At 50.3% G+C, this 12,870-nt stretch overlaps 1 protein-coding gene and 1 long non-coding RNA gene across 2 annotated transcripts; both read left to right on the top strand.

Moving 5' to 3' along the window:
- The first annotated feature begins 85 nt into the window (after window positions 1–85).
- Window positions 86–7,250, top strand: NFKBIB (NFKB inhibitor beta). The gene is made up of 6 exons (XM_033158454.1): window positions 86–740; window positions 1,849–1,954; window positions 3,153–3,381; window positions 4,095–4,183; window positions 5,046–5,279; window positions 6,925–7,250. The coding sequence occupies exons 1-6, from the start codon at window positions 328–330 to the stop codon at window positions 6,961–6,963; spliced, it is 1,110 nt and encodes a 369-aa protein (XP_033014345.1). The 5' UTR covers window positions 86–327; the 3' UTR covers window positions 6,964–7,250.
- Window positions 7,251–7,470: 220 nt separating this feature from the next.
- On the top strand, window positions 7,471–9,935 carry LOC117051789. The gene is made up of 2 exons (XR_004427208.1): window positions 7,471–7,944; window positions 8,203–9,935. It is a non-coding gene; the product is annotated as an uncharacterized LOC117051789 (long non-coding RNA).
- Window positions 9,936–12,870: the final 2,935 nt, after the last annotated feature.

Raw genomic sequence — 12,870 nt, 5'->3', positions numbered from 1 at the left:
GGAACTACCGCTCCCGACGTGCCTTGCGAGCGAGCCAACATGGTAGCCGGGCTCTTTGAATTGGGAGGAGTTACCCGGATGCTGAGAGGCCGGGACCACAGCTCCCGGCATGCTTCGCGGGAAGGGGAAAGAACTACGGCTCCCGGCATGCCTCTCTGCGACTGCGCCGTCCAGACGCCAGTCTGGGGATTCCCCAGGCCGCTGAAATCCCCCGTCTGAGGCAGGAGCAACGGCGGGGCACCGGGTCGCTCTGCCCGGACTCTCCCTATGGCCCTGCGGCCCTTCAAGCCTTTCCTGTAGGGTCTCTCCCCCCCTCCCGCCTCCGCCATGGCATCCGAGGCTGCTGCTCAGGGCGGCCTGCGGGAGCCCAAGCGGGTGGAAAGCGACGACTGGTGCGACAGTGGCCTGGGCTCCCTCAGCGAGGCCCAGCTGGGCCAGATCCAGGGAGACGCGGGCCTAATGGGCCCTGGCGAGGTGGAGGAGGGGCCTGGGCGCCGGGCCGTGACCCCTGACCCCGGCCCCTCGGGCCCCACTGGCCCTCAGAAGGCGCTCTTGGAGGAAGAGGGTGACCTGGAGCGGCTGGACTCTGCCCTCGGGGACTCCCTGAGGGGGGACGAGGACGTGGGTGCCATCGTGGATGGCGTGGGGGCCGTGCGCCTCGAGAACGGGGCTTCGGCGGTGGTGGCCCCCGAGGCCTGGCTGCACCACGTGCTGGGCTTCGTCACCGAGGATGGGGACACGTACGTACTGCACCTGAAGGCTTTCTCATAATAGGGGGATGGAGCTGCAGAGTTTCCCCGTCTGCCTTGGGTCCGCGGCAAGGTTTCGATCTGCCTGCTCGTGAATGAGGATTTGGGTTTTTTTTTGCTCAGGAGCCTCCCTGTGCCTGTATTGGCCACCGATTCCGACCACCACTACAGGCATCAGTGACCGATGAGGCTTCTTCCAGCTGTTGCAGTTCAGGAGCTGCCTTCTGGCCAGCTCTTTTTTGCTCTGTTGACGGAAACTATCCGCTGTGATCGATTCCTTCAACAGATCGTTTTCTAGCCACTTTTGCATTGGCACAGAGATGTCAGGGCATCTTGAAACATAAGCTCTGCGCTGGTAGGCTGGAACAGCTTTTTATATAAAAACACACCTGGTACGCCTAATCAGGTGACTAGGAATTCTGTGCAGGTGAATGGATGGGCCGGTGGAGGAATGGTCTCACTCTCTCCATTCTGTCTCTTGTTTGCTGGGTTTCTGTGCTTACTTTGGAATAAGCTCTGCCTCTTCCCCACAGCGTGTTTGGATAGTAAACTAATTAGCTGACTCAGAGCTGGATAGTAAACTAATTAGTTGACTACTACTTTTTGTTGGCTTATTTAAATCTCAAAATTAGAACAAAGACTCGACTAGGCCTGATCAGATCCCATGCAAGCCAGTAACTACTGTGTCCTCTTCTGGGTTTTTTTTGGGGGGGGGGTTTAACCGTGCAATGTGCCCTTTTATGAGCACTGACTTTTCTGTTGGCGGTACTCTGCCTATTTCTAAAATAACATAAGTGAGAACTCAAATACTAATCCTATGCACACATTTGGCCTTAATTCAAGCAACAACATCTAGGACAGAGCTGCAATTTATGTATTTTTTAAGTTTCTAAACATATTCTGAGTTGGAGAACAGTTTGTTCTAATACAGTCCACTTTTTGAAAATTCTGGACAGCTACAAAACGATGGAAGGCTGCGGCCACTTGAGGTCTCCTTGTGTTGTATTCCCCATCTGTGTTGGAAAATGTCCCCCCTCCCCCCAGTGATAAGAGACTTTTGCCCCTTTCAGCAGCCTTTGTTATTTCCTGTTGTTTCCAGAGCTCTCCACTTGGCCGTCATCCATGAGCACGAGGCCTTTCTGGATTCCATCCTGCAGTACACCCAAGGGACGGATTACCTGGATATTCAGAACGACCTCGGACAGGTTGGATTGAGATGCACTTTTGCTCTGCTCCGTTGTGAGCCTCAATTTTCCGAAGCTTGTAACGCACATCGGGAGGAGCACGAGGCCTCGCTGTAGAGAACAGCAGTCTAGTCTGCATAATTATGCAGACATAGAAACCTGCCTTGGAACTTTTAAGTTAAAAAAATTCCAAGGCGCTGTGCATTGAAAACAAGGTTGGAAATCGCAAAAAGAAGCAAAGGAATGCATTTTTTAAAATACGTCTTAAAGCACAGAGGAGCAGTAGAGCAGCAAATGAAATCAAAGTCTTCACCAGCAACCTAAAACTTAACAAAACAAAAGCAGCAGAACCACCTCTCCCAGGTTTCTCTCTGGGTAGCATTTGTTTCACCCTTAAAAGGAGAAATGCTTAGGAACATAAGAACTACCCTATACTGACTCAGAACTTTGGTCCATTTGGCTCAGACATAGGCAAACTCGGCCCTCCAGATGTTCTGGAACTACAACTCCCATCCTCCCTAGCTAACAGGACCAGTGGTCAAGGATGATGGGAATTGTACTCTCAAAACATCTTGAGGGCCGAGTGTGCCTATGGCTGATCTAGCTCAGTATTGTCAATGTGGTGTAACGGTTAGAGTGCTGGATTATGACCTTGGGAGGCCAGGGTTCAAATTCCCACTTAGCCAAGAAGCTCACTGCGTGTGACCTAGGGCCAGTCACCATCTCCTAGCCTACCTACCTCACAGGGTTGTTGTGAGGATGAAACAGATAGGAGAATCATGTACACCACCTTGAGATTCTTGGTATATAAATGTAAATAATAATAATAATTAATAGTACTATACTGGCTGGCAGCAACTCACCAGAATTTCAGGCAAGATTCTCTCCCAAACCTACCTGGAGATTAAACCTGGAACTGCCTGCTTGCAAGGCAGATGCTCTACCCCTGAGCTTATTGCCTTTTTACTCATGAGGAGGAAGGGCCACTGGAGCATGCACAGGTTCATAGGGGAGCCAGAGGTCCCTCCGATTCCTCTTCCCCGAGTCGTATAAGACCGTCAAGGTTAAAATCAACCCATTGTATAGTTCCTGAAAATACTTAACATGATGACATCTGGAAAGCCACAAGTTCCCCACCTCTGCCTTGTCATCCCAGGAGCGAGGGGCATGCAAGCGGCTCTTCTCGAACTCAGGCTCTTTCTCGTTTTCTCTTCCCCAGACAGCACTTCACATTGCGGTCATCCTCGGGGCTGCCGATTTCGTGAGCAAGCTCGTGTCGGCGGGAGCCAGTCTGTGCGTGCAGGAAAAGGGCGGCCACACCGCTTTGCACTTGGCGTGCCGAGAAGGGCAGCGGGAGTGCGTGCATGTGCTCCTGGCGCCGCAGGTTGCACAAAGGCCCTGCGAAGGAAGCAGCTTTCGGGCCCAACTGGACTGCACCAATTTCGATGGTACCTCTCCTGGGTCCTCGGGGGGCGGAAAATAGTTGCTTGGTCTCGTTGAAGTCCTCCATAATATGGAGACAGTAGGGTCTAGAGAAGAGCAGGTTTAAAATGCCAAAAGTTTCTAGTCCTTACAAAATCAAAAATTCTTTCCAGTAGCACCTTAGAGACCAACTGAGTTTGTTCTTGGTATGAGCTTTCGTGTGCATGCACACTTCTTTCTAGTCCTTGTGAGTATTGTGGGTGGGAGAATGAGATGGATCAGCATGGATCTTCCAAACTTTTAATATTTAAAATATCAGACTTAGAAGTTGGCGGGCAGTTAAAGAGGAATGGATTCGTTTCCACCACGTGGTTGAGGATTTGCGAGTTTTGCATACTTTCACGTTACACATTCCCCCCCCCCCCCGTTTTCCATCTCCACCCACCCCGTTTTTCCTCATCTTCTTTTGTTCCTTTTCAAGATTGTGCTGTTCCTTCCTCTTACTGCAGCGCCTACCTCAGTTTTTCCCCTTAGCTTGGAAACCAAACTCCGAATTTTGCAGTAGGAACAATCCAGTTTGGAGGAATGCAGATGTATTTGATCCGTATCATTTCTCAGTTTAGGATTTCCACATGCCATTTTGTTGTGGTGGTGGTTGTAAATCCTCATTACACAAGGTAGCTTCTCCACCTCAGTGCCTGGGCTGTCACAGAACTGTGTCCAATCTCTCTTTCCATAGGTTACACGCCCCTGCATGTTGCCATCTTGCGGAAAGACTTGGACGTGGTCAGTCTCTTAATCTCCGGGGGAGCTGATCTCAACAAACCGGTTAGTTTCAGAGGCGGTGGTGAAATAGAAACACATAGGTGATTATCCTGCATGAGGTATGCACACAGTTTTCCTGTACACTTGAAAAGGAACCTTCTGGGTAACAACACAAAGTCATCTTCCCCACCAGAGCCAATGTAGTGTAGTGGTTAAGAGCAGTGGACTTGTAATCTGGTGAATCGGGTTCGCGTCTCCGCTCCTCCACATGCAGCTGCTGGGTGACCTTGGGCTAGTCACACTTCTCTGAAGCTTCTCAGCCCCACTCACCTCACAGAGTGTTTGTTGTGGGGGAGGAAGGGAAAGGAGAATGTTAGCTGCTTTGAGACTCCTCAGGGTAGTGATAAAGCGGGATATCAAATCCAAACTTCTCTTCTTTAAGAAGCATGTTGAATTAATTCACCCTGTGAACGAGCAGCAGTGGGATAAGAAGAAACACTTTTAAAAGAGGCTTTAGAAGATTAGATAAATTCATGGAGGAGAGGGTTACCAGTGGCTATTACCTATGCTGGCTATGCTCTGGTTGGCCCCTGTGAGACTAGGTCTGATCCGACACGAGTGTCCTTACCTCTGATTTTTGTCGCTCTACTCCTCTGTGTGAGCTTCACCCCTTTAGTACCACCTCTTCCCCTTTGTGATTCTGCTCTTCCTTTCAAGAAGCGGTCAGTGACACTCCAGTGTCCCTTTTACCAGCCTGGTGCCTCCCAGCTGCCTCTGACTACAACTCCCAGCAGCCCCAGCAAAGGCTGGACTAGTTAGTGGCTCAGCTGGGGCAGATCCGTGGCTCCCGGCGTACCCGCCAACGCCAGAGCTCCCAACACGAGCCGCTTCGCGTCCCCTTCACCTTTTCCCGTCTCGCCGGCAGGAGCTGAGCTGTGGGCGGAGCCCTCTTCACCTGGCAGTGGAGTCTCAGAACCCGGAGGTGGTCGAGTACCTGCTGCGGGCTGGAGCGGATCCGGAGGCCCGCATGTATGTTGGCTACACCCCCATGTACAGCGCCCTGCACCGGCCCGACCAAAAGATTCCCCAGCTGTTGCGGGAGTTTGGCTCAGAGGAGCCAGACTGGGACTCGGAGGAGAGTCTGGACAGCAACAGCGAGGTGAGTTTGGGCCCCAGCTAGACCCCCCCAAGCTATGAGATTTGGAGCTACAGGTGTGTGTGTGAGTGTTTCACATTTCCTCCCCCCCCCCTCATTTTTTTTTAAAGTGACTTTTAATAACAAACAACTTACAGACAAATAAACTGAAGGGGAAACCAGCTGAAGGAAATTGTAAACTGTTGCAATTGCCAATAAAGAAATATAGGATATAGCTGTTCGATTTTCTGTCAGTAGCAATAATAAATTTATTACTTGTACCCCCGCCCATCTCACTGGGTTGCCCTAACCACTCTGGGTCCAAAATGAAACGTGCCGAGAGGAAAAGGATGTGTGGTCTCTAATTATGAAGGGCTTCGTAGTCTAAACTAGTGGTTTCCAAACTTTTTTTGGCCCACTGCCCCCTTGTTTCCGTAAACTCATCCCCAGTTCCCCCGACCATGCAAAAAGCATTATTCAGAATAGCGGTTTGCACAGCCCACTAAGCGAGATAATAACACAATAAAATTCCAAATAGTGACAATTGCACATTTTTTTCAAAATCCAAGTAAAACTATTTAATGTAAATTAACAAAATTGATCGAATTGATCCAGTGATACCAGCTTTTCCATTTCTGGTAGTCATTTAAACCTCCAGTGCCCCCCTCCACTACACCCTTGCCTCTTAGTGCCCCCTGTAGGTAATCCCAGTGCCCCCTGGGGCCAGTACCACCCACTCTGGGAACCGCAAGACTAAATTCTGTAGTCTTGTATAAATTTACCAAGGCCCTGAGCGACTTAGGGCCAGAATACCGCCAGGATGACTTGAACCCTTCCACTCCAGCTCGATGACTGAGATCATCTACAGGAGCGTTGTTGGTTGTTCCCCAAGTTACCGAGGCTCATTTGACAACAAGGAGGTACCCAAACTTTCGAGTCCTTGGCTCACTCCTGTGAACAGCCTGTCAAGGAAGATTCAGCAGGGCACCTTCCGTGTCAACTTTTAAACGCCAGCCAAAAACCTTTCTACTCTGGCACGAAAAGGGGCGAAAATGACCCTAAAAGCGTGCGAAAACATCAAAAATGGCGCAAAAACAGCGTCTGGCAATCTTGCAAGCCTTTGCAAGTGCAGTCCAAGGAGCCCTTGCGCCAACCTTTGTAGCCGGTGGAGAGTTGGAGTTTGAGCAAGGTGGTTCGGAGGGAGCGACTGTGGTGTTTGCAGGCCTTTTCGGCAGTGTTCCCAATATATGCGATTTCACTTAAACGTGCGGTTGCACAGAACAGAGCCCCCGCGTAAATGGGGAGTTGCCTGTGTTGCAAGTTCAAGGCGGCCAGGGATAGGGCCTTCTCTGTGGCAGCCCCTAAGTTGTGAAATTCCCTCTTCACAGAGATGTGCCTGGCACCTTCGGCCATTCAGCTTTTGGCAAATGCTGAACACTCTCCTCTTTAAACCCTGGCCTTTGACCCTTGAGCTGTGGGTTTTCAGCACCCGCCCCTATTCCTGTGACCGCACTCTGCTATAAATTCTGGATTTTAATTGCTGCAACCTGCCCTGGTGAAGGGCAGGCGATGAATTCAGTGGTGATAGTGACCTTTGCCCCCCACAGTCTGTGGGACTAAAATGGATGGTTTTTTGTTTTTTTGTTTTGGCTCTGTTTTGCTTTCCCAGGAGGAATATGATGACATCGTGATCAACCGCGGGCATTAGAAGACCAGGCGAGGGGTCCACTTCATCTCCCGGGCTGCGTTCCGTTAACCATGCCTCCGCCTCTGGCAGCCAGCTGTGGTTTCTGTAGCAACTGCATTCTTCACTGTGAGCTAGATCTGACTTATTTATAGGGGCTGCGGAAGGGGCTGGGGAGGGAGCTGCGTCGTCTGCCAAAGAGAGAGCTCCCTTAGGCTCCATTCCAATTTATGCTCCATTATTGGTTTTGTTTTCCTGTCTGTTCCCAAAGTTCTGATGGCTTCTGTTTTTTGTTTGATGTCCAGAATAAATAAAAAAGGTGTGTATTGGGGGCACCTGATCGTAGTTGCTTTGCCATCTCTGAAACAAGTACCTGTAGGTTTGAATTCTTCCCCCCTACCTCGATCCCTGCTAGCTTGAGAGATAGGAAGAGGCTAAACCACATCTTGGTGTCATCAAACGCACATCTGAGCTGGGTGGTGTGTGCGTCTCTGATTCCAGACCCAAAATTTGGATGTTCTACAATCTACATTGCCTTGAGTTCTGTTTTAAAACACCTCTTTTGTTGTGTTTGGGGATTTTTGGCAGGATTTTGGCCTGAGCCTCATTTAGGTTAGGAATGAGTGGGGCCAGAAGACAGGGGGTGAGAGTAAGAACGGATTGTGGCAACTTCCCTTTCCCCCTCCCTCCAATAGATGGACCAGGACTGTGCCTTTGCCGTATGTGAAGGAGAATGCCTCCAATCAGGTGGTGGTTGTATGTCCTTTGTCCCTCCTGCCACTGAGAAACCAGCCAGTCGCCTCCACTTCCAGGCTTACGGCCCACTTCCCTTTCTTTCCATCCCAAACATGAACTGCTATTGTGCCCTGAGCAATCTTCTGCAGCCTGTAAGAGCCTCCCTGCGCCCTCATTTGTCCCCCTTACCCCCTGCCCACATTTGCCCTCTTCAACCTCCCTCCCAAGGCTGCAGCTTGGGAACAGCAGTCTTTTCCATCCCTCTGCCCAGTGTGGTGTAGTGGTTAAGAGCGGTAGACTCGTAATCTGGGGAACCGGGTTCGTGTCTCCGCTCCTCCACATGCAGCTGCTGGGTGACCTTGGGCTAGTCACATTTCTTTGAAGTCTCTCAGCCCCACTCACCTCACAGAGTGTTTGTTGTGGGGGAGGAAGGGAAAGGAGAATGTTAGCCGCTTTGAGACTCCTTCAGGTAGTGAAAAGCGGGATATCAAATCCAAACTCTTCTTCTTCTTCTACTTCTCTGCCCAGCCCAATGCCTTGAATCATCTCTGGGCAGTGGGGAAGATGTGAGCAGGCTGCCCGGGCCATTGTGCTTTCCAAGAACTGGGTCACTAAGACCCAGGGACCCTGGACTCCTTCCTCTTTCTGGGTTTACTGCTTCTGCCTGCGCTGTAGTCCCGGTTCGTGCTATTGCGCCACCTCGCCCTGCCCCCTTTTGCCTTCTTCCGCCACATTTCGACTGCCAGCAGCTGAGTGCCACATTCAGGAGTGGGGAAGAAGAAACTCTCTTTAGTGGCCATGAGGTTGCCAGCCTCATTATAAGGCAAGGCCAGACTGATACTGCCGCAGCTTTTGGGTTCTGACTCCTGTGTGAAAGCTCCTTGTTTGTGATTTTCAGCTGGGGAGTGGGGGTCTTCTGTTTCTCTCCGTAGGAGAGGAAGCTTCTCCTGTTCCCTAGAACTGAAGCTGTGTCCTGGGTGGTACGTGGCAGCCCTGCATAGGGCAAGGGACACTTTCCTTCCCACAGGCAGCCAAAAGGGTCTGCCCTCTGGTATAGTCAGGTGCTGTAATAACACCCGGCTCTTCTAGCTGAGGTTCCCAAAGCTGATTGGACTCCAGCTCCCATCATCAGCAATGGGTGAGGATGGTGGGTGTTGTAGTCCAACGCTCTCCGGGCACCCAAGGCCTGAAGGCGGCTGCTCCAAGGCCAGACCAACATGTTTCAGATGAAATGCCCATCAGGAGGCAGGTGGTCCTGGAAGGATCTCCCCCAAGACCATGGTTTTCTCTTGATTTCTAGCTGCTCTCAAGTCAAAAAGGGGAGGCCGAGCAACTCTGGGCAGCTTCTGCCCAGCCGCCTTTGTGTCATTTGTGGCTTAGTTTTGCTAGCTCTAGCAGAGGTCTTGAGGTTCCACTTCCTCTTTCCAGCAGCGCTCCGTTTTGCTGCAGTGTCTCAGCAAGCGGTGGGCTCGGCCCCTTCTCTCTCTCTCTCTCTCCTCCCCCATATCTCTGCCTACATATGCAGAGCGTTGCATCACTTCTCGGTGAATGTCACAGGTTGCTTTCTCAATCTGCCCTGCTAGCGGCAATGGGGCCGGGGGGTAATGGCAGCGTGTGGCATTCTGCACCCCAGAAAGCAGCGAGGGGCGAAGCTCAGCTGCAAGGTGGGAAAGGAAGTTACAAGTAGTCCTGGATGAGTACTGGCTGTGTCAGTTTAGGAGGAGGTTGGGCTTTGCATCGTACCGAGAGGTTGGCTTTTGGATCTGGGTGAGGACTGAGTGAGAGCAGGTTGGTGGGGGGCGAGGTGGAGGTTTCGTGGAGGGTGCCGGTGTCTGGAGGTGGCAGCATGGCACACCGCAGCTGGTGGGTAGATTTTGCCCACATCTGATTTTTTTTTTTTTGCAGTCTCAGCACCCACTTTTCCTGTGGATCAGCAATGTGCCCTCTCATTGGAGCTACTATTTAAATACAAATATATATATATATAATACCATATGTGTCTTCAACGAAAGGAGGAAATCCAGTCCATCTTATGTACATACCTTTGATTTCTTCCACATGCAAACCCCGTCTGAAGGAATTGGTTGTTCTTCCCTTCCACGAGGCTGGGTGTTTCGTTTCGTAGCTACGGTGTGGTTTTCCTGTGATCTGTTTTAATCTGTGTCTGTGACCGAGTTCCGTCTCTCTGCCTTCCATGTGTCTGTTGTATTATGTAGGTCTCTCTGGCCCTGATCAGATTAAAAGCTATGGATTTCTGTGTGTCTTTTTATTCATTCGTTCTTTCTCACTCTCTCATTTGAGGAAGAAGGGCTCTGCGTGGATGGAGGAAGCTGATACTTGTTGCATGCAAAAACCCCTCGCCCAACAAGGACAAAATACTGTAGAGGGTGATTGTACATAGTACATCTTAATCAGTAATTGAGGCAAGGCTGGTTGTCTGCCATCATCATCAGATCAGGCTTCCTTAACCTCGGCCCTCCAGATGTTTTGAGACTACAATTCCCATCATCCCTGATCACTGGTCCTGCTAGCTAGGGATCATGGGAGTTGTAGGCCAAAAAACATTTGGGGGGGCCAAGGTTGAGGAAGCCTGATCTAGATCATGGTTTCCCAGACTTGGGTCTCCAGCTGTTTTTGGACTACAACTCCCATCATCCCTAGCCAGCAGGACCAGTGGTCAGGGATGATGGGAGTTGTAGTCCAAAAACAGCTGGAGACCCAAGTTTGGGGAACACTGATCTAGAGGGCCATTGGTTTCCTTCCCCCTCATTGCTTCCTGGATGAGGCATCAAGGACATTTTTCTAGTATTAGCAAAGTCTTCACCCTAAGGTGCCAGGGTGGGTTATGCAACATTAAAAACAGTTTAAAACAATTTACTATCGCAAAAATAAGGTGGGTCCTAAAAATATGCCTCTCAGGTGTCAAAAGCCAGAGTAAGGATTGTTAAAAAGCCAGGGTTAGAGATTATTTCTAACAGTAGGCAAGCTTTGTCGTATAAGTTAACCGAGTAAAGGAGATTCTCTGGCAAAGTAAAAGTGTTGCAATCTCCCCTTGGGGAATTCTGGCAGGTTGATTGTCTTTCTACCCAGCTGCAAAGGCCCGGGAGCCCTGCCTGAATGTGCGGCAGCCTCCGTCTCGGTCACATGCCAATTCAGTTGAAATCTGAAACCCCATTGTTGGGTCCTTGTTCAAGAGATCAAAGAGGGTCTGTATACGAGGGTGGCAACACGAGACCGGGGCCTTCTTTGCAGTGGCTCCCCGTCTGCGGAATGCTCTCCCCAGGGAAGTTCGCCTGGTGCCTTCACTATACACCTTTAGGCGCCAGGAAAAAGTGTTCCTTTTTAACCAGGACTTTGGTTGATCCGATTTATATCCTATGCCCTTTTAAAATGTGTCTTTTTGTGTTGGGAGGGAGCTATTGGAACACTTTTTCCGGGCGCCTAAAGGTGTATAGTGAAGGCGCCAGGAAAAAGTGTTCCTTTTTAACCAGGACTTTGGTTGATCCGATTTATATCCTATGCCCTTTTAAAATGTGTCTTTTTGTGTTGGGAGGGGGCTATTGGGTTGGTTTTTGTTTTTTTATTAGGTATTTTATGGTTTTATATCTTGGTTTTATTCTGTGAACTGCCCTGAGACCCCCGGGTATAGGTGGTATATAATAATAATAATAATAATAATAATAATAATAATAATAATAATAATAATAATAATACAGATTGGAGTCAGTTGGGGAATGTCAAGATCTGAAACAAAAGGCACAGCCCCCCCAAGGAGATCCAGACTTCCAGATTGCTTCTTTTGGACTTCGCTTTATTGAGTTGACTCCACACCCGTGCTTTAAAGCAAACCCCTCTCCCCAGTCATAGGAATATCCAAACACAACACTCCCCACACGGATCACGCCCCACCCACCCAAAAAACAAACGAAATTCACACCCTATGTATGGGCAACTTCTGAAAACTTGTGCCTCTCCACCACTAACCAAAGAGGCCAGTCCCAGGAGAGGGATAGAGTTGGAAGATTCCAATCCAAACAGTCGAAGCAGATTAATCAGAGGGGAAGGGGGAGCGAGAAAGGGTAGGGATGATTAGCTCAGTAGTACCTTGTGCCAGGGGTCAGATAAAATGGAGTAAAAAACGAATGGCCAATAAGACTTATTTGAGAGGGGGAGCTTATTTTTTAAAAGGACCCTGCTTTAATCATGGAGCTTAATTCCCTCCACCGGCGTGCGAGTATGTGGGTCTTGCAGTGCTGTACATTTGTGTCAGTGTCCCCAGAGAGCACTATGCCCACCACTTCCCAGGCTTCAGAGCATGGAAGATTCACTTGTCTCCCGTGAATCAAAACATCACTCTTGCACAAACAAGGTTTGGCTCCTGGAGGGTGTGAAAGGAAGAATGCCCCCTGCTTCTGCATGACTCACTGTTCCATGTGCTCCTCCTGCTGGGAAAGAAGAAAGCCCTGGCTTGGCAAACGATGGAGAGACACAACAGGCAGCCTCCTCCTCCTCCAGAGGTGGACAGTCCATTTCCGCAGCAGCTCTGCCCGCGATCCGCTGCAGAGGCCCCAGCAAAGCCACTTCGAAGGAGGCAAGGCCAGAGCCACAACTCACACAGAGCTGCAACAGGCAGCCTCCTCCAAGGATGGATAATGGTGTTATTTTTTTCCCAGCAGCGGGAGAGAGACAATTATGCAAATGTGTCCAGTGCGGTATGCCTGCCAAGACCGGCAGGAAGGAGGCAAGCCAAGAGCCGTGACTCATGCAAAGAAGCAACAGGCCACTTCCTGGGAGAAAGCTTAGGGTTCCTGGAGCTATGCACTAATGCAGAAGAGTGTAGGAGCCCTGCTGGATCTAGCCAATGGCTCATTAGGTCCAGCATCCTGTTCTCACAGTAGCTACCCAGATTAGGGCTGCCGTACGTCCGGGAATTGGGCAGTATTTTGGCGTCTGGGCGGATTTTCACAGAAACTGCAGAATGTCCGGGGGAACCCAGATTTCCAGTTTGGGGAATATGGCAGCCCTAACCCAGATGCCTGTGGGAAGCCCGCCAGCAGACGTTTTGGACTATATAACCTCCGGTCACCCCTGAGCACGCCAGCTCATGGGACTCGCTGTCCAAAACATCTGGCGGGTGCAAAACAAGACTGCATTGTGGACTTCCCACAGGGATCGGTGCAAGACCAGGGATGCTGA

The sequence above is a fragment of the Lacerta agilis genome, chromosome 8 (assembly GCF_009819535.1).
Source record: "Lacerta agilis isolate rLacAgi1 chromosome 8, rLacAgi1.pri, whole genome shotgun sequence".
NCBI classification, from domain to species: Eukaryota; Metazoa; Chordata; class Lepidosauria; order Squamata; family Lacertidae; genus Lacerta; species Lacerta agilis.
Note: the sequence above shows the minus strand (reverse complement) of the source record. Positions and strands in the feature narration are given on the sequence as shown.

Excerpts from the sequence above, each read along its gene's own strand:
- NFKBIB (XM_033158454.1), top strand. The coding sequence starts at position 328 with ATGGCATCCGAGGCTGCTGCTCAGGGCGGCCTGCGGGAGCCCAAGCGG. Across the intron at positions 1,955-3,152 it reads TTCAGAACGACCTCGGACAG|ACAGCACTTCACATTGCGGT; the intron begins GTTGGATTGAGA and ends TCTCTTCCCCAG. Across the intron at positions 5,280-6,924 it reads GTCTGGACAGCAACAGCGAG|GAGGAATATGATGACATCGT; the intron begins GTGAGTTTGGGC and ends TTGCTTTCCCAG.